Source organism: Moschus berezovskii, chromosome 24, assembly GCF_049115385.1.
Source record: "Moschus berezovskii isolate FMDL1 chromosome 24, NW_MosBer_1.0, whole genome shotgun sequence".
Lineage (NCBI taxonomy): Eukaryota > Metazoa > Chordata > Mammalia > Artiodactyla > Moschidae > Moschus > Moschus berezovskii.
In genome coordinates this window covers 4,490,746-4,516,503 of record NC_142483.1, presented here as the reverse complement: position 1 = coordinate 4,516,503, position 25,758 = coordinate 4,490,746, and the positions used below count along the sequence as shown (strand labels likewise).

The 25,758-nt window shown below is 41.3% G+C and overlaps 1 protein-coding gene across 7 annotated transcripts in view; it reads left to right on the top strand.

Annotated features, from left to right (window-relative positions):
• Positions 1-25,758, top strand: part of PPARG (peroxisome proliferator activated receptor gamma) — a 124,755-nt gene that overhangs the window by 49,495 nt on the left and 49,502 nt on the right. Inside the window, exon 1 of one of the 7 annotated variants that reach the window (XM_055413553.2) lies at positions 9,614-10,445. The exons of 4 other annotated variants lie outside the window; for them this stretch is intronic. In XM_055413553.2, the coding sequence (XP_055269528.1) occupies positions 10,364-10,445 (82 nt within the window). In that variant the 5' untranslated portion in view covers positions 9,614-10,363. Of the gene's footprint in view, positions 1-9,613; positions 10,446-10,467; positions 10,557-12,207; positions 12,850-25,758 lie in introns of those variants that run through there. 2 more of the 7 variants (XM_055413561.2, XM_055413560.2) reach the window with 2 other exon arrangements.

Below are 25,758 nucleotides of genomic sequence, written 5' to 3'. Positions count from 1 at the left end.
AGCTCGGTCGCATGAGGTGGCCACAGTATTGGAGCTTCAGCGTCAGCGTCTTCGTGCCTTGCAGAAACATCCGGCAGTGGGTTTTGTCTCTATAGTTGTGTCTATCTGTCTTTAGTCAACATGGTGTAAAGAGTCAGACAGATCCATGTTTGAATTCAAACTCTGTCACTTTACGAGCGTTTTTACTTGGGGCATGTCACTTTCTCTCTCCAAGTCTCTGTTTTCTCATCTAAAAGAGTGGTTGTGAGAATTAAAGATGATTTAAATAAATCAGTGCCTGGAAGAGTGGGCTTTCAAAATTATAATATTTGAAATCTTATCATCAACAATTTAAACCTTACACACGACAACTTGATAATGAGAACAGTCATCAGCTGACACCTCTGTTGCTCTTAAATTTATGTTTTTTGAATGTAAGTATGTTTCACAAAGACACAGTGTATATAAGTAGAGTATGAAATTGTTGAGTAGTTAGATCTTCAAAAACAAGTATGAATTTTAAAGGTTCTCTTAGCAATAGTCCATCCATTTTTATTCATGGTAGCAGTTAGAGAGCTGATAGAAACATAAAGATGAATTTTGTAGCCAAAATCCATTGCCAGGTTCCACATGCAAGCTCTTTGCAAGAGCTGCTTTTTACTTTCTTGTTTTGCTTTGGAGGACCTCGGAGCATCATTGTGAATTTCAAAATAGATAGAAGCACAGTGCAGCTCTAAGGTGCTTTTTAAAACTTAAAAGTATGAGTACCTCACAGTGGAAATTTTCACATAGTAATTTTATTCTTTTCATTAGAGGAACTGTGTTAATAGAAAGTACAACTGTTTGTACCAGAAGAACCCCAGGCTGTTGGGATGACTCATGAAGAATCTGAGCGTGAGGCAAAGGGACCTTTGTCAGCAGAATGAGTTCCTGAACTGATTGATCAGATATCACCAATTTTTAATTACCAAGCTGTTACTGAGTACTTGCTTTTGAAAAAGCCCCGACTCTAAACTCTGTGGTCCACTGTGGCATTCCCACTGGTGAGTCATGCACATTAAGTGACTTGCATAGTACTGAAGCTTTTCTGCTGATAGACTTCTAACATAATTGTTGGCATTAAGAATAATTGATTGGAACAATTTACCTAAACGTTTTATTGCATCATTTTAATGAGACCGAGCACAGGCTGCGAATGAAGGAACCGGATTTCTAGCTCAGAGTCTGCTGCTGATTATTGGAGTCATACCGTGGGCAAATCGTTTGATTTCTCTGTAACTCATTTTCCTTATGAAAAACTAAGAGTTTGAATGTGTTAATCTCTGTGGTGTCACGTTATAGGAGTCTGTGATCTCAAAAGTCATTGTATTTCCTTTGGGGCAGTCACAAAACTGGTAAATGGCTTATTTTACATAAACTAAACTTGCCTGTAGCTCTGTGGCGCTGAACTTGCACTAGGATTGCGGGGTTTTCGTATGGCTCACCAGTGAAGGGATACGTTACCTTAGGACTCTCCAGATAGCCAATCTTGAAAAATTAATTGATAAAATCTGAACAGTAAAGAAGATACATGTTTTAGAAGTTTGGGATTTCCCACAACTTAAATATGGGTCAGTTGATGAGATCACCTGTAGGTATTTTATTATGGTTAAAAAGCAAATTGCTGGAGAATTTCAAATATTACACTGCAAACACAAGTTAACATAGTTTAGGTTAGGTGATATGTCTTTGGTTCAATGGTATAATGACTGGAAAAGTGTTTAGTTGATCCCTAGAAAGTGGTTAGACAGGTTAGAGTTTTGTTTGTTTTTTGTTTTTTTCAGGTATAACAGGCAAGTTAACTTTTGAAGGGGGTGGGGGGGCATGGGAAGAAGGAAGTTTCCAGATGAAGGTGCCTTTGGTAGTGTCCCTAATTAGCCACCAGGTATGAGAAGGAAGTAGTAACTCAGGATTAGAACATGAATAAGAATGCAATATACGGAGTTTCCTTTACCCTTGAAATAAACAAATTGCAGGCGTACTGTTAAGTATCTCCACATTAGAAGCCAAAAGGACTTAAAGCGTTTTGGAGAAAGTTCTTCTCATTCCGGAGACGAGAAATGTGAACCCAAAGAGTTAACACAAGTCTGAAGCCATATAACAACTGAAAAGCTAGGCTTTCTGGCTCCAGTTTCTATCTGTGACTCCATGGATCACATCACTTCAGGGTCAAGAAAACCTTTTAAAATACCAAATACACATCTTCTGGAGCTATTGGCTGTAAGCTAACCTCTTTTCATCAAGTTAATTTTCTTTCATTCAGAATGGTGGTTGTTGTTCTGTCACTAAGTTGTGTCAGACTCTTTGTGACCCCGTGGACTATAGCACACCAGGCTTCCCTGTCCCTCACTGTCTCCTGGAGTTTGCTCAGATTCATGTTCATTCATCAAAATGGTTTATTAGCTTAAAATAATAATCCTGTATAGAGAACATATACTGTCCATGGGGTTCTCCAAGTGAGAATACTGGAGTGGGTTGCCATTTCCTTCTCTAGTTGACCACGTTTCGTCAGAACTCTTCAATGTGACATGTCCGTCCTGGGTGGCCCTCCATGGCATGAGCTCATAGCTTCATTGAGTTACACAGGCCCCTTCACCATGACAAGGCTGTGATCCACAAAGGGCCAACTAATTGGAAGAGATCCTGCTAATGGCAATGTCTGAAGGCAAAAGGAGAAGAGGGTGGCAGAGGATGAGATGCTTAAATAGCATGACTGACTCAATGGGCCTGAATGTGAGCAAACCCCGGGAGACAGTGGAGAACAGAGGAGCCTGGCGTGCTGCAGTCCATGGGGCCACAAAGAGTTGGACTTGACTTAGCGACTGCTCAACAACAACGCTTACATAGAAAACATGCTATTGGGTTGGCCAAAAAAATTCTTTCGAGTTTTTCACCTGTGTGAAAATCCAAATGACCTTTTTGACCAACCCAATACTTTTTGAAATTCTGAACCAAGTTATAGTTTTAGCTTAAAGAAGAATGGATCTTGCCCTCCTTTCTTTCAAAAGAAAAAGCAAAAGAAAGGACCCAGGTGTGTTCAGTGGTGGCCTTCCTTTCTGTCTTTCCATGGGAATCCCGGACTTGCTGGGATGGTGGCTATGGGTTCTACCTATTAGGATACAGGGTTGTATGTTCTGCTAAAAGGCCTGTGTCCCACTGAAGCATCGTTTTTCCCATGCTGTGTTCCCAGAGACCATGGAGAAACTGCACTGATGCACACCCGCCCCGATACAGGAAGGTGGGTTTCTGAGCTGACTTTAGTTGCACTAGGAAAAGGCAGCAGTTCTGGGCAGGCAAAGTGAGCTTCAGAATTCTTTCTATTTGTTGGCAGCTGTGTGGCTTCCTTGGGGCACCATGGGGAGATGTCAGTCTTGTCAGAAGAAGAAGAAAGCTGAAGGTGTTGTCACTTCCCGAGGTCCCTCTCCTCCATGAATGATCCGAGGGAGACAGATGTGTCAGGCAGCTGTCTCCTTATGGCTCTTATCGCCAAAACGGTCAATAACATGCGTTGATGCCAGCTAGGCACACCACTAGGCGGGACCCGAGGGATGCTCACAGTTACTAAGTACTGTTCCCTCAAGGAGCTCCTGACTTTTTAGGAGCTAATGCAAGTGGTCATAGCTCTTATAGCATGAAACAAAGCAACTCTTTCAGTGGGGCTAGAGAAGAAGGAAATGGCAACCCACTGCAGTATTCTTGCCTGGGAAACCCGTGGACAGAGGAGCCTAGAGGGCTACAGTGTATGGGGTCACAAAGAGTCAGGCAGGACTGAGCCCAGGTAGAGACAGAGAGCTTGCAGGAGAAAGAATTCTACACGCACGGTGCCATCTTGCACTAACGGAGATTGTTTTACAGAAAAGAAAGCAATTAAGCAAAACACCAATATAGTGTACTAACGCATATATATGGAATTTAGAAAGATGGTAATGATAGCCCTGTATGCAAGACAGCAAAAGAGTCACAGGTGTATGGAATGGTCTTTGGGACTCTGTGGGAGAAGGCAAGGGTGGGATGATCTGGGAGAATGGCATTGAAGCATGTATATTATCACATGTGAAACAAATCACCAGTCCAGGTTTGACACATGGTACAGGATGCTCGGGGCTGGTGCACGGGGATGACCCAGAGGGAGGATAAGGGGAGGAGGGAGGTGCGGGGGGGGATTCCGGAAGGGGAACTCATGTACACCTGGGGCGGATTCATGTCAATGTATGGCAAAACCAACCAATATAATATTGTAAAATAATTAGCCTCCAATAAAAAAAAAAAAGAAAAATCAATTAAAGCAGCTTTAAAATTCAAATTCAATCTAGGGAATGAAATCCAGATTTAATCTATAGCCACCCAACCCAGAACAGTAAAGAATCCGTCTGCCAATGCAGGAGACCCAGGTTCAATCCCTGGGTTGGGAAGATCCCTGAGAAGGGAATGGCTACCCGGACTCCAGTTTTCTTGCCTGGAGAATTCCATGGACAGAGCCTGGTGGGCTGCAGTCCATGGTGTCACAAAGAGTTGGACACAACTGATTGACTAACGCACAGACACACACATGCTGCAGTATATTACAGAAGTTGAGCTATAACATTGTACATGTGAAACTCATATGATGTTATCAACTAATGTTACTATGATTGAAAAAAGAGGTTTTAATTAGTTTCTGAAAGTAATGCGACAGGAAAAATGCTCTCTTCTGTGGGAATATTTGATGTAAAACTTTGTTAATCTAGTGCTTTTTTAAAAACTTCATGCAGATATAATACTATGATTTTTCTAATTATGCATTTTTAGACATTCTCTTACCTTTTTTGTTATGGAATCATTAACAGTTGTTATTACTCGTTGCTATTGTTCAGTCACTAAGTCATGTCCAACCCTTTGCGACCCCATGGACTGTAGCCCACCAGGTTCCTCTGTCCATGGGATTTCCCAGGCAAGAGTACTGGAGTCGGTTTCCATTTCCTTCTCCTGGGGATCTTCCTGATCCAGGGATCGAACCCTCATCTCCTATTGGCAGATGGGTTCTTTGCTGCTGTGCCACCTAGGAAGCCCATTGCTGTAGTTGCTTCTCCTAAATGTACTAAAATTTGGGGAGTATTTTGACTGAGCAATATTCAGATTCTTTTGGGTAAGAGATGATTCCATAAATAATACTGAAGACTAAATACTGAAGAGTAGCCTTCTCAGATTCCAGACTTCCATTTCTTTCAGATGTCATAGCTAGGATAGGAGTAAGCTTCCATCTTCCCTGTGATAGCACCATTCCCGGTTCTCCCCGTGCTTCCTCCCGCTGATGATGTGTCCTGCACCCACAGTCACACCCACACCCCTGCGTCTCCACTGTCCACAGGGAGACGATCACCTCATCGTCTCGCCTCTACGTGGCACAGAGCCCCACGTCCCCCAGTTTTGGAAGCTGGGTTAGCTTTTGTGCGAGGGCATTAGGAAGGTGGCCTTCTCCCACTTCTCCTCACTCTGAAAAATTACCAAGGGCTATCTTTCGTAGGTGACTTCCCAGGTGGCTCAGTAAAGAACCTGCCTGCCAGTGCAGGAGACGCAAGAGATTTGGGTTCAGTCCCTGGGTCAGGAAGATCCCCTGGTGAAGGGGATGGCAACCCACTCCAGTATTCTTGCCTGGAGAAGCCCATGGACAGAGGAGCCTGGCGGGTTATAGTCCGTGGGGTCGCAAAGAGTCAGACATGACTAAACGACCAAACAGTAGCAATCTTTCAAAGGACATGCTCCACAGGATGGAAGGCAATAGAATTCTTTATAAAAGTACCCTTCAGAAGCAAAGTGCTGATAATCAGTTGCTATACAAAACACAGTCTAAAGCTCCAAGACCTACATTACGGCCCCATTCACTGGCATGCGTTTTAATGCATCTTATTATAACATCCTTCAAAGTTTGGTATTGTAAAGGGTAAGACCTTGGGGAATCTCAAGACCTTGACAGTAAGTACATTCACGTGCATGTCAAAACTCTGACAAATTCGTTGTCATCGTATACTCTGTCCACTGATGCTAGCAACTTAAGCAAATACATTATTTCTGGTACCATCACATGCTAATTGACTTTCAAGGTTAAGGAAGCTAAAAGATCACTCTTTTAGGTATATTTGGATAATTCTGATAAATATAATTTGTGAACTCGTCGAGGATGGGAACCTTGACTTATGAATATTGTTCTCTCTTATCCCTTAGAATAATACCTGGCATCTAGTATCTCATGAACATCTGAGGGATACATGAGTGGATAGCCGTCAACTGTGTAATTAGATACAAATGAGATTGGCTCCGTTTATTTTTTTAATTTTTATTTATTTATTTTTCTAACCCCAAAAACCTTTTGTATTGGGGCAGAGCCAGTTAACAGTGCTGTAGTAGTTTCCGGTAAGCTGCGAAGGGACTCTGGCTCCGTCTGCTTTCGTCCAGTTTACTTTGTAAGTTGTTTCTTACACGATCCAGTGCTACAGTGTGATAGAACAAAATCAGCAACATGACAGATACGATTAAACAATCTGGATTCTGTGAGTATTTTGTTAGTAACTTGGGGTGCTTTCTATGTTGCTTGGTATGTTGTCAAGAGTTTAAGCAACATTTGTTGCACCCGCCACTGCTCTATTAAAACCATCATTAAAAAAAAAACCCATCATTTTTGTCTATTGATTATTTTTAAATTCTGCAAGGTGGGAGCACATCCATCTTGTTCATCAAGCCAGCACCTAGCTCCATGCCTGCCAATACAGTGGTGATATATTGCCAGTAAACATTCGTTGAATAAATAAATACATGAAAGACAGTGAATAAGACAGGTTTTCTGCTTTCTTGTAATATAGTCTAGAGGAGAAGGGTTGGCAGAGTGTGGTCAGTGCTGTAAGAGTCGATGGTATTAGATTCAGGGGCTGTGGAGTAATTCGCTGTTAGAAATAATGTTATGTTTGAATGGCTGAAGCCTGTCTTCAGAACAAGTAGAGGCTTACAGCGTCTAGCGACACAGGAGGAAGGTCAAGTTGAATGGTGTTTGAGAAGGAAAAGAGAGAGAATAGAAGTAACGGTAGGTAAAGAATCCAGAAATCAATCCCTTTGATGACTCTTGGAAAGAGTGAATGTGTGTATTGCCCAGAGAATGAAAGAGATGACTCGAGAACCAGGTGATACTGTTGACCTCAGAAACAAAACTGAGATGATCCTCAGATAGAACTGTGGGGCATGAATGAGCTACATGGTCACTGAGGAAGTGTGGGAATGACAGGAAGAAGCGTGTTGAGACGCTCCCCACACTCCCTGCGTATCCACAGATTCGGAAAACTGAAGGACAGTTGCTTATTGATGTTCCTTTAAAGAGTTAACGCATCTCCCCCTTAACTCACTGGTGCTCTAACCCTGCTGCGCCTGACTTATTAAAAGCGGTGATTCAGTCACTTCTAAGAGTAGGAGTCGGAGAAGGCAATGGCAAGCCACTCCAGTACTCTTGCCTAGAAAATCCCATGGATGGAGGAGCCTGGTGGGCTGCAGTCCATGGGGTCGCTACGAGTCGGACGTGACTGAGCGACTTCACTTTCACTTTTCACTTTCACACATTGGAGAAGGAAATGGCAACCCACTCCAGTGTTCTTGCCTGGAGAATCCCAGGGACGGGGGAGCCTGGTGGGCTTCCGTCTATGGGGTCACACAGAGTCGGACACGACTGAAGTGACTTAGCAGCAGCAGCAAGAGTAGGAGTCAGTGAAGGCCAATGGTGGTAAACTGGCCTGAGAATTAAATTCCAGTTCCAGCTCCATCCCTCCCTGGCTGTTTAACCTGGAGAATTTACTTCTCATTTGGGATCCCTATTTCCTCATCTTATTAATAGATCCTTAGACCCGCAAAGGGCTTCTCCCACTCGAAAATGGTGTCATTCTGCCAACTTTATCCTTCTTATAATCCATCATAATCTTAAGGACACTTTAGTAAACTTGTCCTAAGTTCATTTTTTAAAAATTGGAGAGACTGTGCAATCAGAAGGCAAGAATGAGGTGATGATAGGGACCTGGGCGAGATGCTGCCACTTAACAGGAGTAAGGAGCTTCCCTGGTGGCTCAGACGGTCCAGAGTCTGCCTGCAGTGCAGGAGACCCAGGTTTGATGCCTGGGTTAAGAAGATCTCCTGGCGAAGGGAATGGCAACCCACTGTAGCATTCTTGCCTGAAGAATCCCATGGCCAAAAGAGCCCAGGGGGCTACAGTCCATGGGGTCGCAAAGAGTCGGACACGACTGAGAGACTAACACACGCACACACGCAGCACGAACAAAGCCAAAATTTGCCTTTCAGACTCGGGCACATTTTGGAACATTGAGTATCTGTAGGCAGTGCGTGGGTGCTAAGTTGCTTCAGTTGTATCTGACTCTTTGCAACTCTGTGGGCTGAAACCTGCCAGCTCCTTTGTCCATGGGATTCTCCAGCCAAGAATACTGCAGTAGGTTGCCATGCCCTCCTCCAGCGGATCTTCCCAAACCAGGGATTGAACCCACGAGTCTTACATCTCCTGCATTGGCAGGCGAGTTCTTTACCCCTCGCACCACCTGGGAAGCCCTATCTGTAAGCCGAATGGGGCTTAAATTTTTGTTCAGTTTTATTAACAAAAACGAAAGTGTTCTTATTTTTATCTTTCATAACTTCAATCAAGAATCTTGGATTAATCACACCTTTAAATGTTGTGTCATTGTGCAAAATTTCCCACTGAGAAGAAAGAAGAAACTCGTTTATTGAGAAAAGACCCTGATGCTGGAAAAGATTGAGGACAGGAGGAGAAGGGGGTGGCGGAGGATGAGATGATTGGATGGAATCATCGACTCAACGGACATAAGTTTGAGCAGGCTCCAGGAGATAGTGAAGGATGGGGAAGCCTGGCGTGCTGCAGTCCCTGGGGTCGCAAAGAATCAAACACGACTTGGTGACTAAACAACAGCAACAAATAGAAAAATCTAGGTCTACACTGCTGTAATTCCCTCATTATTTGGACTGTCAGAGTTCTTTAGCTCAGTCACCTTAATAAAGGTGTTTTGGTTTTTAGTTTATACGATGGAATTGCCCAACTCTCCACTGTATTCTGTGCTGTGGAGACCCAGTTAAGTCTTCTTCCCACCAAGCTATTGCTCCACAACTGACGAGGGAGCTTTTGCTAGTCTCTTGTAGGATGACGAGTTACTCAATGTAGATGAACCAGATATATATGTATTCTGCTCGGTGAATATTGGGATCAGCGTATTCAGAGATTTATTACCACCTGATATACTGCCCCATGTGGGGGCATCTTTTTAAAACCACAAGTCACTGCAATTCCATGAGGCCACTTGTGTGATAGGAGGAGGCCTGCTCCCACATTGAAATTTGGCACAGCTAGCGTTTCTCTTTGCCAAAAAGGTCAAAGGCCTTAAGCAAGAAGCCAGCTTTTTCCTGATTACAAAACTGACCACAATTCCTCTCCAACCTATCCGTGTCAGTCTTTTTTTTTTCCCTTTCTGGTAATGCATTATTCCTCTCGGGGAGAATTCTACTTTTTTCATGATGATATGGAATCTATCCTTTCAGTGTTAACCAACGTTCACACATCAGCCGATGTATATGCTATGGATGGACAAACTTAATAATTAAGTTTTTGAGAAGCAGACCCTGATATATAAAATCTGAGCTGTCTCAGGCCCTGTCTTCAGTCTGTTCACGCTTCAGTTTTAGAGACTCTGGATCGCTGTGTCATTTTTTTACAGACTTCACAAAGTAATAAATACCTAAGGACAAGCTTTCAGTAGCTGATCGCAAATTTTATAAACACATACTTGAATTCAGACAGTTTCTTCAGATATCAGATGATATGACTAGAGATTCAACCAAGGGTAGGCAGACAGAAAAAAAAAACTATACAAGTAAGTTTAGGAAGTATTTCATAACCCAGAGATGTACAGTTTTCCATTTTAGAATCAACCGAATATTGAACTATGTCTGCTCTCAGAATTCTAAGTACTGTCCTGCCCCCGCCCCTCACAAGACACGAGGGTCACCGGCGAGACAGTGTGGCAATGTTTTCCTTGTAATGTACCAGGTCTTGCCAAAGCAGTGAACAGCGTTATGACACAACAGTTTGTCACAGCTGGTCTCTAACAGGAGGATGCCAGCCCATCCATCCAGGCCTGGTCCTCTGTGAGTTTATTCCCACCTCCCCCAAACATTTGGAAATGGATGTCTTGACTCATTGGTGCATTCCCAAGTTTTACTGCCACACATCTTTTTCTTTGAACGGAACTGGCCTTTTGCAAGAAATAGACCAAATATCGGTGGGAGTCACAGCAAATCCCTATTCCGTGCTGTGATGGGTGAAACCCTGGGAGATACTCTTATTGACCCAGAGAGCGATCCCTTCGCTGTCACAGTGTCTGCAAGTACCTCACAAGGTAAAGTCAGCTCCAGATTTGGCTATTGGTATAATCCGGGCATCACGGAAGGGTGAACTTGATCTTGTGGCTTGTCTTCCAAGTGATGTCTGTTCTGCTACTCTGGTGTGGGTAGGTCAGTGTTTTGATGCTTAACTTGCTGCTGTTGCGTTTGCTTAAAGCATACTCAGAGCTTTTTTTTTTTTTTAAAAGAACAAACAACTAAATCCAGATTTTATTTCTGTGCTTGACTCCTGTGTCCTGAATTTAAGTATTCAAGGTATATTTATATCCAAAGAAATTCTACTTGTTTTCATAGGGTTGGCCAAAGGACTTGTTCGAGTTTTTCCTGTACAATCTTACAAAGAACCCGAAAGAACTTTTTGGGCTACATAACATTTTCTGGGTTGACATATGTTTTCCCCAAAGACCTAAGGTCTTCTTAGAATATCTTTCCTCTTTCTAGCCTTGTGTGTTATTTATCTCTCATAGCAACATTTATTCATTTTAAAGTACTCTCAACATGTTTTTGCTCTACTTTGAAATCTAGGTACTTGTGTGGACATTTTATCTCTCTCAAAGAATTGTAAGCATCCAGGGTATAGGACCAAGTTTTATTCTTTATATTTCCTAGGGTGTGAAGTATAGTGCCTAAAGCTTTGTAGAATAGTGTGGAGACCTTGGAGAAGACCTGTTCTAAGCATCTCATTTTACTATTGCATGCTAGGCAAATGATTATTACTTTTACTCAGATGTGAAAGATTCAGATACCTCATTTTCAGCATTTCTTTCTTGGCCTTTGTAAAATGTAAGTTTTTTATTTCTATAGCTCCTTCTACTGGACCATATTAGCACAGCTGCTTCTGTTTTGTGCTATATCATATTTCTTTTTTTTTTTCCCTTCTTGTAGATGCTACGTAAAAATTCATTGTGTTAACTAGTCTGATTCACATTTTGCAATATAAATGCTAAAGTGTTAAAATTAAGTTGCTTAATTGTTGAAATGGATGGCTGTACATTTTGATGTTTCAATTTCTCTGAAAGTCTGAAGTTTGAACATGTTAATCACAGAATTTTTTAAGGATTGAGCTTTTTAAAAGTTAAAAAAATTTCCTGAAGTGACATTTAATTTTATTGTGACATTTGGATTCAATGTATATTTCTGTCATCTGAGTCTCTTAAACAGGAGTTTAGCCTTATTATATTACATAAAATCCTGTTATTCTGTTTTTCTACAAGCCATAGAAAATATTGCTATGTTTCTTCAGTTATTAATTTAACCTGCATCAGGGCAGAATGTCCAGCCTATACTGTAAAATAATTCTTGTGTCAAAATTGGACAGTTTTATCTGTTTGAAAAGAATATGTCCAGAATGCAGTGCAACAAATATTTTAGGTTAACTGAAGCAAATATGTTTATGGTAAGGGATAGTTATGGGTTTTGTGTTAGTTTTCATTCTGCACTAACCTCTTTGTTTTTATACCTTGAATTTGCCCTGGGTGTAATTTTTTTGTGCCTCAAATCCCTTTCAAAAGAATAACCCAGTACTTTTCTTCTTAATTAAGATGGCACAAAATAGAATTACTAGCAGTTAAGAAATTATAGATTGTACCAATTGTTTAACTCTTATGTTAAGTGATCTCTGATTACTCCTTATTCATAAATGTTTTTTATGTCAAAAATATGTGTCTAAAGGCCAAAGACCCGTGATAGTTCACTTCTATTGTATTTTGTAGATGGCCATTTAAATACTTCACTGTTGCCAAAACAAACAAACAAACCTGAAAATAAATTGGGAACGTGGTCATCGTTAGCTAATCGAGGCCAGCAGAGATGAAACCCTGTAGAGATTAGGTACCTGGCCTTGGTACAGGAGTTTATCTGGCTTCTCTTCCTCATCACATGCAAAGGGAAATAAGGGTGTTGCAGAGATCTGGGTGCTGCTATTGAAGGCAAAGTGGCTCACTGAGTGTGAATGGCCCAGTTATCCAGCCATACTGGTCCCTTTCAGAGACTTGAGAAGTCCACTCTGTGTAACCTCTATGCCCAAAGGGGACTTCTGTATGTTTTCCTGGGATTCGTTATCACCGTGATTCCATGTATCTTACTCCGCTTTCTGTTTTCATCGTGAGCTTTTCAAGGAACCCCAAGTAACCCCATGCTGGCCGTGAAACCGTTTCCACTAGAGAAACTGGCGAGGTTGAAGGGAAGCGTCCATAAGCTGAAGCTGAACATGCCTCCCGCTTGCAGTGCCAGACTTGGTCCTGGGTGAATTCTCTAATTTTAAGTTGTTGCACCAGAGCACTGAAAGATGATGACACGCTTGTCCTTTGGAACTGATTGAGCAATGGAAGTGTGCCTTAGAGACACGACAAATGCTGCAATAGATGATTCTTTGAAACGAGAGTCTCTCCTGAGAGAGGGGTGAGTGATGGATTGCTGCGTTCCTATTGAGGGAGACTTAAACTGTGGCCGTGTGGCTCCAGGCAGCTGTGTACTTGGAGCATTAGGTAACCGAGCCAAGGATTTTACCTTTCCAGAAGTTGTAAGGGACCCATGTGGTGTCAGGAAATGGAACTCCTGAACTTGTTCTGGCTGTGTGCTTTCTGTGTGAATTTAAGCGTGGCATCCATCCCCTCTGCCCTCCACACACATGTTAACAGAAAATACAGGGCTATTGTGAGGACTGAATGACACAGTTGTTGTGAAAGCACACCAGACGCCCTCTGTGAAGTTCATTGTCCTAGGCTTGTAGTGTTAATCACTTGTGGATAGAACAGAAGATACACAGTATCCTAAATTTGAAGCATTTTAAGGAATATAGAGGGAAAAAACCCACAGGATTCCTTATGCATCAAAATGAGTGCAGTTTTAAGTGAGATGAGACCTCTATATAACCTCTCTTGAATGTTTTGATATGGAAATGATCAAACTTAGAAAAAGCATCCTCTTGTCTGATGTTTTTTTAATGGGCCAGTTACCTCCCAATTTCATTAACATTTGTCTATAAAGAGATTGAATTTCCACAACTTCAATCATTCTTTGTGCCTAAATGAGAGCAATGATTGTATGTTTTCTTCTCAGAGACATTGAAAAATTGTCTTAGATTATAATGTTCTCTATATGATGAAGATTTAGGTATTGACAGCTCCAGATTTCATGATCTCACAAGTAATAACAGTTCATGGAGTTTTTCTAGAATTTTACTGTTGTCCATAGTAATGTTTTCCTTAGTATGAGTGAGTGAAAGTCAGTCAGTCGTGTCCGACTCATTGCGACACCATGGATTGTAGCCCACCAGGCTTCTCTGTCCATGGGATTTTCCAGGCAAGAATACTGGAGTGGGTTGCCGTTTCCTCCTCCAGGGGACCTTCCTGAGCCAGGGATTGAACCCAGGTCTCCTGCATTGCAGGCAGATTCTTTACTGTCTGAGCCACCAGCGAAGCCGTTTCCTTGATAGTATGGGTCTAGTTTTATCATTATTTCTGATTTAACTGTTCAAATTTGTTTTCTGATCACTAGGATGTAGTAGATTTGGCAGATTTCTAGACTCTGGGAATCTCTTTATTATGTTTCCGAAAAGTGTCATTTCTCTTGTACATTCCCCCCAAATTATGAAACATAGGAAACACCCCAAATATATGTCATTTATAATAAGTGCTTACAAGAAAACATAGCACTTTAAAAAATTTTATTTTCCCCAACAAAGCCTAAGGAACACGACTTGTCTTCAAAGCTCATGCTCGAGTTTAGTCGCTCAGTCGTGTCCAACTCTTTGTAACACCATGGACTGTAGCCCACCAGGCTCCTCTGTCCACAGGATTTCCAGCAAAAATACTGCCATGGGTTGCCATTTCCTCCCTCAGGGGATCTTCTCAACCCAGGGATCAATCCTGAGTTTCCTGTGCCTCCTGCATTGCAAATAGATTCTTTACCATTGAGCCACAGGAAGCCTGCCAGCAGCTATCCGTATAAACTGCAATATAAATCCATATAAATTGCAGTGTAAAACATGGGTCGTTAAATGAAACACAATTTTTATACCTCTGATAGAGGTTGTCGTGGATTATTACCTTTATCAGCATTCTCACTTATAACTTGAATAAGATAAGCTGGAGGAGATTCTGAAATCATCATAGCTCTTTGTAAGGTACATATTCTTTGTGTCAGAGGAAACCTGACCAAAGCACATTTCTTAGTTATATTAGATCAATGGAACAGACACAAAGTTTCTGTTATTTTATTTTAGCTTCCTTTGAACACCCTTATATTAGGCTTTAGAAAGCTGTCCAGAAAATGCCTTGTGTCCACCTACTAGCGTTGAGTTATTTGTGAAAATATGTGGTAGAAAATGAATCAGACTCATTTGAATAGGAGTTTCTATAAACCTCTGCCAGATAACTTTTTTTTTTTTGCAGACAGTTTTGTACCTGTAACTGATTTAGAGACACGGGCATTGCACATGTATTTGATAGCAACTGCTATTCAGCTCTTATAACCTGGGAATCGAGACCACGTGGCTGCCCGAACACAGTTTTTTAGGCCCACATAATTTTTAGTTGAGAAAGGGATTGCCAGTGCAAGATTGAGGTTCCCACAAGTGGTGGATGGTTTACATTATAAAGTGGATTTAAAACAGCATCTGTCGAGTACAGGAGAATTATCCCTCATTACCTCATGCCAGGATTTCTGTACAGCCTTATAGCTGACCTTCTAAATGAGAAACTGTCAGCCAGCCAGTCCAGTCTGCCAGATAAGTGGTCCTAAAAGCCTGTCTTCATTACCCATCTTCTGATACATATTGAGCATCTACAATATAATAAATACGAGACACCAGCAGGAACACTGGCTTTCAGAGCTCTTTGTAATCTGTTTCTACCTGATGTATCTTATTTCCTTCCAACCTGAGAGACTGGCCTGCCTTGCTCTAACTGGTCATTGGTCTAACAATGACCCATGTCATTGTCCCAAGAACAAGTCACGCTCACTTTTGCCTCCAAGGCTACCATGTCCTGGAATACCTCTCCTGATTCTTCCGCCTTTGCCAGTCCTCTCTGTCCTTCAAGGCCAGGTGACGTCTTCTCCATGAAACACTGTCTGGACACGTTACCATTAATCGCTCTGCCTTTCCCATAAAAGGACTGTGAGTCTTCTCTCCCCTCCACTGCCCCTGAGGACCATCTCAGTCTCCTGAGAGGTTTACCTGAGTCTGTCTTAGCCCCCAACAGCCTAGTCTCAACCCATCGGGATCACGTTGAAGTGAAAGTCAGGTCTGTCCTCGTGCTCAGCACCGTGCAGTGACTCTGCCTTCTCTTAAACGTAAGCCCCGTGCCCCTACCTCACCATGTCAACACCCCTCCTACCCCCGTCTGCCCTTCACCCCCTCTCTGCGGCCACATTCGCCTCTTTGCTGTTCCTCCCACATCCCACATTCCGCACCGCTCCTGCCTTAGTGCTTTCGCTCCAGCTCTTGCATCTTCCTGGACTTCTCTTCCTTTGACACCTTGGCTGACTCTCAGCTCCTCCTAATCGCTGCTCAGCTCTGACCTTCAAGTGAGGATTGCTTTGACGCCCTGTTGAATTATCTGTCCTTCCCCTGGGCCTTCCCCTCCCCCTGCTCTACATTTTCTCATGTCTAAAGCATTCCTCACCCTCTGGCCTCCATATAATTAACTTGCTCTCTGTATTTCTTGTCTATTATCTGCTTTACCCCACTAGCACATTAACCCCACAAAGTCAGGGAACTCTGTCTGGTTTGTTCATCCACTGACACATCCCAACCACCTGGAATATGCTCAGTGAATCCGTTCCGTCGCTCAGTCGTGTCCGACTCTTTGCGACCCCGTGGACTGTAGCCTACCAGGCTTCTCCGTCCATGGGATTCTCCAGGCAAGAATAATACTGGAGTGGGTTACCGTTTCCTTCTCCAGGGGGTCTTCCGGGGGCTCAATGACACTTGTTCAATGAAAGAATAAAAACCCTCTAGCATTTTTGGTCTGTATCACAGTGTTTAACCCTTAATTTGAGACTGCATGATATTATTTTCTGTTTTAAAGATTGCCTAAGCCAAGTTATATAGTCACTGAGGATAAGATTCAAGTTTTATTTTTCCTTTTATTCCAGCAGTATCTAACATGTAATAGGTGTCTAATAAGTTCTTGTTGACTTATTAAGAACATGCTGATCTTCCACGGTACTTTTTTGACGTCAGACACTGAAATCTGTTTAGTGTGTAAAAATGAAAGTTTAGTGTGCGCTGAATAACATTCTAAAATTGATGCTATTATAAGCAAGCTATGTGATAAATGTGCTAAAAACCAAGAACAAAGATACTGTGGGTTACCTATTACTAGGAGTTATTTGCACCATGGCCCTCCGTTGGTTTGGATATCATTAGTTGGACATCATTTGAATGTTAACTTGAATGTGACAGGTTTTTAAAGTATCCAAATGCCTGGCTTCTTTGGCGAGTCTGTCTGTCTCCTGATACTTGCAGTGTTCACCTGAACTTCAGGAGCCCTGTTTGCTAGCAGGAAAGCACCTTACTTGGTTTAGTAACTAATATCCCACGTAGGAAGCCCTTAGAGCACTGTCTGCTGTGTCGTCAGCATCCAGCAGATGTTAATTCTGTCTTGTCACCTTTGAAATAGAAGTTACCACCCTGGTATAATACAGGTTTACATTATCCATACTACCAAAAGTTTTCTATTTTCAGTTACTTAAATCAGACTTACTTCTTAAGTCTCCTCCGATCTTTTCCTTAACATTTTTTCCAGAATATCTAGGTATTATCTGACAGATACCCATTATTAATCATAGTTCTAGAAGAAAAACCAAGGTTCAAGTTCTAGTTTTGGCAGAGAGCCAATGGCAGAACCTGGTAACAGAAGTTCTGACATCCTTCATGTGTTCTAGTTATGTGAACACAATGGCCCCCTTCTTTCAGAGAAACTTAGATAGTCATTCTTCTTACTCTTTTACTTTGCATTAGCAATTAAATATTTTTAATGTAAGATAATTGGATATTACCTTACTGTTGTCTTACCTTTTACCTAAAACTCTGCCTTTTAGTTTTAAAAAACCTATTATGCAAACTGGACAACTTTGCTTAGTTGATTAAACTATGTTGCTAATAAGATCCAAATGTGTGTGTAAGTGTGACCTAATTATGGCCAAGTTTCCATAGAAATCTCTACCATTTACAAGGAATCTCTTTACTATTGATACAGCCACACCTCTAGCCAGTTACAAGGTACAGACAATTGACCCAGGAGAAACCAGTCCAATTTGCAAGTGTTGGTTCTGTATGAAATCTAATCCTCTTTGATGTTATATTCATTTTGTTATTATTGCTTAAATAAATTCAGGTATTAGAAGGGTCATGCTAGATGTTGGAGATGAGTATCTTTTCCTTGGGTTATCTTTATCAGGAACAATCCAATCCTAGTCACTCCCCCGGCCTTTACAATTCAAACACATCTCTACAGGGAAGAGAGCCCTGATTATTTCAGAACGTGTGAGTCTCTTTCTCCTCTGTTTCTGAAGCACTTACTGTCTCCCTGCTTTCTTCTTTTATCAAACATCTTTCACCTTGGTAATGTCTCAAGGTCAAGAACTACATTGTATCGTATTTCTTGTGAGACCTGAAGAATACCTTGCACGTAGTTTTAGGCCATTGGTTATCTTGATTTCAAAGAGCTGACTCATTTGAAAAGACCCTGATGCTGGGAAAGATTGAGGGCAGGAGAGGAGATGACAGAGGATGAGATGGTTGGATGGCATCACCAACTCGATGGACATGGGTTTGGGTGAACTCCAGGAGTTGGTGATGGACAGGGAGGCCTGGCGTGCTGTGATTCATGGGGTCGCAGAGAGTCGGACACGACTGAGCGACTGAACTGAACTGGCTTTGTATTACTGACTGAGCATGAACTGAGATTAAGATACTGAGAAAGAAAAATTGCCAAAGAAAAGTAAAACAAGGAAAAGTTTTGGGAAGAGAAATACCATAGTGAAATATATGATGACTTGTATAAGAAGCAAGGTTATAATATAGGCCATTGATATAAAGAAGAGGTTAAATTATTAGCATAAAATTGGTAGCTTGAATTGAACCTGCTGATATATTTCGCTTAAAAAGAATGTCTCAAAAGATAACTCAACTGACTAAAGCACTGAACCTTCCAAACACAGGACTCTTGATTTGGCATTAGGTTTTAGAGAAAGATTTCCTGCATTATTAAACAACACGGGGTCTCTATGACAGAATAGGCCAAACATATCTAAAGCAAAAACATATCTTCTAATACTCACTCCTAGGATGAAATGTGCACCCTTTGAATTTTTACCTGCCCTGTTTACCCTGCTTTAAGAACCTGTAGATCAAGACCTACAGTTCACATGAAATTGATTTTTTGTGTATGATGTAAAGATAGGGGTTGAACCTTTTTCTTCTCTATGTGGATATCCAGTGAGTGACCTACTCTATTTATTGAAAAGACTATCTTTCCCCACTACACTACACTGACATTTTTCATAAACTAGGTGACCGTTTACATGTGGCATAGATTCTGGGCTTGCTTTTCTATCACATTGGTCTGTTTTTCTGTCTTTGCACCAACCAGTATCTGGTCTTAAGGACGGTACCACTGTCATTGGTTCTGGTATCTGGTAGTGTAAGTCCGCCAGCGTTTTCTTCTCTTCAGTCTTAGCCCTTTAAATTTTCATGTAATTTTTTAGGCTCAGCATGGCATTTTCCACACCAAAAAATGCTTAAAGATTTTGATTGGAATTGTTCCGAATCTATAGATAAATATAGGGAGAATTGACAGTTTTATAATACTGAGCCTTCCAGTGCATGAACATGATATACCCCTTCATTCAAATATTTAGATTTTTTCAATAATATTTTTGAGTTTTCAGTGTAGAGATCTTACTCTTATTCTGATAGATTCTTTCCATAGGTACTTGATGGTTTTGATGCTATTATAAAAAATCGTTTTAAAATGTCATTTTCTGTTTGTTGTTAAAATACAGCTAACTCTTGAATATCAACCTGATAAATTATCCTGTTAACTGTAATGGTTTTGTTGTGTGTGTGTTTTTTTTCATACAATCATGTCATCTGTGAGTAATGTTAGTTTTATTGGTACTTTTCTAATTCTGTGTCTTTGCTGTTATTGTTGGATTGGATAGGATCTCCAGTGTTTAATAGAAATAATGATAAACTAGTATCCTTATCTCATTCCTGCTCTTAGAAGGAAAGCCCAAGTATTTCACTATCAACTATGATGGCTACTTTAGGGGTTTTGTCTTTTTTGAAATAGCTATTCTTTATCAGATTAATGAAGTTTCCTGCCCTTCCTAGTGAAGTAGTTTTTTAAAAACTCATGAATGAGTGTTGAATTGTATCAAATGCTTTCATGTAGAACATTTTTCATCATGCTATAATGGCTCAGGAGGGAGTTCAAATGAAAATGCTTGCATCGAATATTTTAATATGACATGGCAATATGTTTTAAGATATATATATATAAAATCTCTATATATATATGTATATATATTATAGCTAATGAAAACCTGTGTTTCACTCCATAACCATTGGTGATCTGGCTACATCTGTTTTGACACTTTTGTCCTCAGAGTTTGTTTAGCTTAAGACCATTGTCTTCTCATTAAGAGTGCTTGACACAGCAAATTGAAACCAAAAGAGTAAACAGGAGCGTAGTGTATCTCTCACTTTGCCAGACTAAACAACTCAGAGTAAGGCCAGCTTTCCCCTCTAGGATAATCTCAGGCCTTTAGAGATGCTTCGGTAGGAAAGTGTTCTTTAAAAACACCTACCCAGTCTCTCTCTCCCTGGTTGCAGGGGGTCCTTTGCGATGGTTGACAGGTGGACAGAGTCAGGAGAAGCAGTCCTCTGGGGATCTTTGGTGGCTGCCTCCTTTCTAATAGTTACACACTTCTGGAGCTTTCCTTTCCTTTTTTTTCCTTCCCACTCAGCCTCCTCTCTCCCATTTTCATTCCCCTGTCACTGCAAAACCCAAATCAAGCCGCACAGAGGGAGCTGACCAGTGGAGAGCAGTCTAGTTCATTGTTTCCGACCTAAGCACCATTCTTTGCTGGCTTCTGGTGTGTGCCAGGCAAGACCAGATTTCCAGCTCAGCCAGAGTAATTACAGTTCAACAGATTCAATCCTGACTAGATTTTAGTGAGTTTCCCTTTAGAAACATGTTTTTCTAATATTTGACCAACAGATGACATGTTTTCTCTTCTGCTTTTATCAGAAGAACCAATCTTGAACTAGTTTGACCATGATGAGAAAGAGGGCTTGTATCTCTAGCTAAGGTGGCAGAAGAAATGATCAGTCTGGATGAGGGCATGATTCTGCCATCTTTCCTATCACCTGATATCTCAGGACTGGATTAAACAATCTATCTAAACAAGATGTGGCCCATGCAAGAGAAAATGAAGTTTCTAAAAGTATAAATGAACATTTTCTAAAGCCCTTTGTTGGTCTGAATTTGGAATTTGCTGTGAGACCTCCTGGCTTATTATAAAGACATGTGCATATAAAGATACATGTTAGAATGCTTTCAACCTCTTGAAAGCCAAGGCTATCGATGGGAGTATCACCAAGACATCAACCGCAGAAGCATTGAATTTGGTTTGTAGTATTGTCTAAGTTGACAATACAATGCAAATATCTTTCCTTAAAGAAACAAGTGACACTCTGAGGAATCCATTTTTTAATCCTTTTAAACATTAGCAAGTTGTATTAAAAATAGTAAGTTATGTTAGTATATGTACATTTATAAGTTATATATATATTAACAAATTATAAATTACATATGTAATGGGTGAGTGCCTGTCATGGAATAAGTGCCTAAAAATTATTAGCTCCTGTTAAACTATGGGTCTTCCCTGGTGGCTCAGTGGTAAAGAACCTGCGTGTCAGTGCAGGAGATGTGGGTTCAACCCCTGGATCAGGAAGATCCCTGGAGGAGGAAATGCCAACCCACTGCAGTACTTTTGCCTGGGGAATCCCATGGGCAGAGGAACCTGGTGGGCCACAGTCCATGGGGTCACAAAAGAGTCAGACACGACTTAGTGACTGAACAGCAAACAACAACAGTAAGCTATCCTTCTGCTAGGGGGGCCCAGACTCTTTTTCTTCCTTGATACCAGTGAAGGAAAAGAAATGAATTGATAGAATCTGTCTTTTAAATGCTTGAGCCACAGTCATCTGTGGAGTGTCATCTGTTGGTCAAGTATTAAAAATAGCTTCTGATTTTCCTTTATTTTACTTGAAACTACATTAAAATTTCCTCTACTTTTCCAGGTTATTATATGATAATTCCTTTTAAGAGGACTGAGAAACAGGCAGGGAATGTATTTCCTCCTTCTTAGGTGAAACCATGGGAAAATGTTGCAACTTAAAGATGCTTAATTTTTACCTTTATCAAAGTAAAATTTGCACACAATTTTGGAAGTCAGATTGTACAAAGCTTTTAATGAAGAATCGCAGTCTTTAGTCCATACCCAGTCCCCACTCCTCAGAGGCAATGATTTTTAACTTTTTAAAACATTTCTCCTGGCTTTTACTACTGTGTCTTAAGATAACATGCTTATACTGACTTCCTACTTTGGTAGATAAGAATTTATTTAGCCCTTTGCCACCACAGTCCCTTTCCCAAAACACACACTTCTCCTTCCTCCCACCTTCACAGTTTGGCGATTCATAATTTTAGGTGAAATCAGATATCTGTGCTCACCTTTGAAAGTGTTGCTTACAGTTGAGCCAGAGAGTATGCTGCAGTTCTGCCTCTGGCCCTGAGTAGCTGTTTTTCTGGAGTTTATTATTATTATTATTATCTTTGCTCACACGTTGTTCTTTTTCTACATGCCTGTCACTAATTCATCCTCAAACTCTCCCTCAAAGTGGGCGTATGCATGCATCGCATTGGGTTGCTCAGGGGCTCCCCTGCCCGCCTCCGTCCCCCTGCTCCTTTCTCTGTGTCTCGGAGCAGGCTCTGCTCAGGATCTGGCATCCTGGGTCTTCCTGCCACCTCTCCACTGGGTTTCCATCCCTTGCTTCCTGGATCTTTTGTTTCCTTTTTGTTCTGGTGTGGAACTCTAGGAAAGAGGTGACTCTTTTTGAGACCCTGTATTTCTGAAAATGTCTTTATTCTCCTCTTACCCTTGAGTGAAGGTTTGGCTGAGTATAAAATTCTAAGTTGGAAATCTTTTTTTTTTTTTTTCTTCTTAGAAATTTGAAACCACTGCTCTTTTGATTTTCTAGCTTCCAGTGCTGCTCTTGAACAGGTCAATGTGGAATCTTTTAGGAGAGTCTCTGTAAAAGGAACATTCATCTTTACCATGATTCCTTTCTGCGTGGTTTAAGTTCTTTCCTGTGTTTTCCTGTTGTTTCAACCAACATAAATCCTTGCCCTTAGTCACTCTAAAGTCAAAGAAAACCTACTGCTGCTGCTAAGTCACTTCAGTCGTGTCCGACTCTGTGTGACCCCATAGACGGAAGCCCACCAGGCTCCCCCTTCCCTGGGATTCTCCAGGCAAGAACACTGGAGTGGGTTGCCATTTCCTTCTCCAATGTGTGAAAGTGAAAAGTGAAAGTGAAGTCGCTCAGTCAGGTCCGACTAGTAGCGACCCCATGGACTGCAGCCCACCAGGTTCCCCTGTCCATGCGATTTTCTAGGCAAGAGTACTGGAGTGGTTTGCCATTGCCTTCTCCGAAAGAAAACCTAAGGGGTAACTTAATGCTTTTCAAGTACATGTGGTAAAGGACAAATATACAGAGGACAATAACTATCCGTTTAGAAAATGAAATTCCAAAATTATAAACTCCAACAACATAGGTTAGACCATTGTTTCACAAACCCTATTCCATCAAACAGTAACTCTGTGAACATTGTAGGCCATGCCCCCCCCCCGCTTTTGTATATTCTCATGAATTATTAGCATATAATTCTAAGAAGTCCTGTGGCAAATCCATTTAAACTGGCTTCATGTAGCATTTCCTAAGTTTATTTGCCCACCAGAATTTTTTGTTTTTAATTATTCTGAAAGGAACATCGCTAACATATGTGTAACACAGCTGGGGACGTGCCAGATAAGACGTAGACTTTCCTGGCTGCAGAAGAGCAATTAGCATTGGACTGAGTAGCCAGGAGAGGCTGTGGACTCTCCTTTTGCAGAGGCCTTTAAAACAGGACATCTGTTTTAGGCGTAGTCCTGTGTGAACAATAGGACTTTGCTGCTGCTTCTTCCTCTTCCTGTCCCCTAGTGGTAGCGTTGGGGAGCTTTTAGCCCACCTTTTACATGATCCTAGTACTCTGGTGACAAAAATTACCACTGCCACCAATAATTATATTTATAGAGAACTCAATGGCCCCATGCTGGATGCTTTACATGTATTATTTAACTGAATCTTCAGCGGCAACTCTGTGAGGTCGACAGTATGATTGTTTACAGACTAGGGATAATTAGGTATAAAGAGATCACCAAATGACAAGCAGGAGGGCAGGATTCAAACCCGGGGCCTCTGACTCACTACTGGCTCTCCATCTGCAGGTGTTAATGTCCAGAACAGCAGCCTCTTCAACAAACAAACATGTAAAATGAATACATTTATTATATGAAAACTTAGACTGGTACGATGCACACTTTATCAGACTGTTCCCTAAACCTTTTGATGAATTCAGAGTTTATTATTTTTCTTAGAAACAAATTCTACTCCCAGTTTTTTTGTTTTACTCTAATTTGTCATCCAGCACATGGCTTCTTGCATCAGACTTTTTTCCTTCATGAATTTGATGTCATTCCTGTGTAGGAGTCAAAACTAAAATGTTCAGATCTGTAGATATTGGTGTAGGTTAAAAAGTCCCCTTCTCAATGTTTTTACATTCAGTAACAACTCCCTAATGCAATGCGGAGGATGTTAGAGAAGACAGAAAACCTGGATTCTCATGGGCTCAGCCTCTAGCTCCAGACTCACAAGAAAATCACTTGGCCTGCTTTTCTTCATCTGTCAGATGAGGAGTTTAGATGATCTCCAAAAGGCCCTTTCCACATTAATGTTTTCAGGATGATTTTTGTCTCTGGTTATCAGCTATTGGAACAGGAGAGGAATTAGGAAGTTTGCAGGTCACTGCAAAGTGATTTGAATAGATCAATAAGGAGGGTGGCTGGATGAATCACATTTAAGAGTACCGTGACCCTGAACTGAAACAAATGAGATTGAAAAAAAAGATATCAGTGACCAAATGTCTCTCTGAGGTCACTTCCAACAAGGCTTCTAAGTCTTAGACCATCTTGGAAAGGCTCTTTGCTGCACCCACTCTTGTTGCTAAGCTTAACCAGTTGCTCCTGTGAAACCTCTACTGGAGAATTACTCACCCTTTATAGGGCATGCCTTTGAACCTGGCACATCATAGGTGTTCAGTGAGGGTTCATTGAAATTAATTGTTATTTGATATAGAACTGGAAGATCCAAGAAGAGATTTGTTTCCCTAACCAGTACTAAGTTAGGAAGTCACATGTGCAGGCTGGGCTGTGGAGTTTTAGACCATCTGTGTTCATTCATAATTCAGCTCTGCTTGTTAGTACCTGGGTGGTCTTGGGCAAGTTATTTTCATATCTGTGCCTCAGTTTCCTCTTCTTTAAAGAGATTTACAAGTATACCTACTTCACAGGATGTTGTGAACGTTAAATGAGATGATATTTGGCCCAACACTCAGCAAAAATTTAGGGTTCTTTTAATACTCAGTTCAGTCACTCAGTTGTGTCCGACTCATTGTGACCCCATGGACTGCAGCATGCCAGGCTTCAGCTAATGTAATTATTAAGGCAAGAGAGATAGTTGGATAGCATCCCCAATTCAATGGACATGAACTTGGGCAAACTCCAGGAGATAGGGACAGGGGGGTTTGGTGTGCATGGTCCATAGGGTCACAAAGAGTCAGATATGCCTTAGCAACTGAACAACTATTATTATTATTAAGGAGATGCAGCATTTCCCTGGATATTCTAGAATCTTTTCTTTTCATAGGAGACAGCATGAAACCTGACAGGCAGGCTGTGTAGCTCTAGTGCTCAACTTATCATTTAAAATCTTTTCTGACCCACGTCTGTACTCCGAACAGATGCCTCTCGGGTGGGAGAAGTTGCTTTACTTTGCATCCTGTGTCTCTTTGCGTGAAATACACTGTAGTCTGGCACATTGCGAAAAAATCTGCTTACGAACTATCGCAGAGTTTAAAGCCAGGGTTGATGGTCTGAGATAAACGGCACATATTCGTGTCCTACCCCACAACA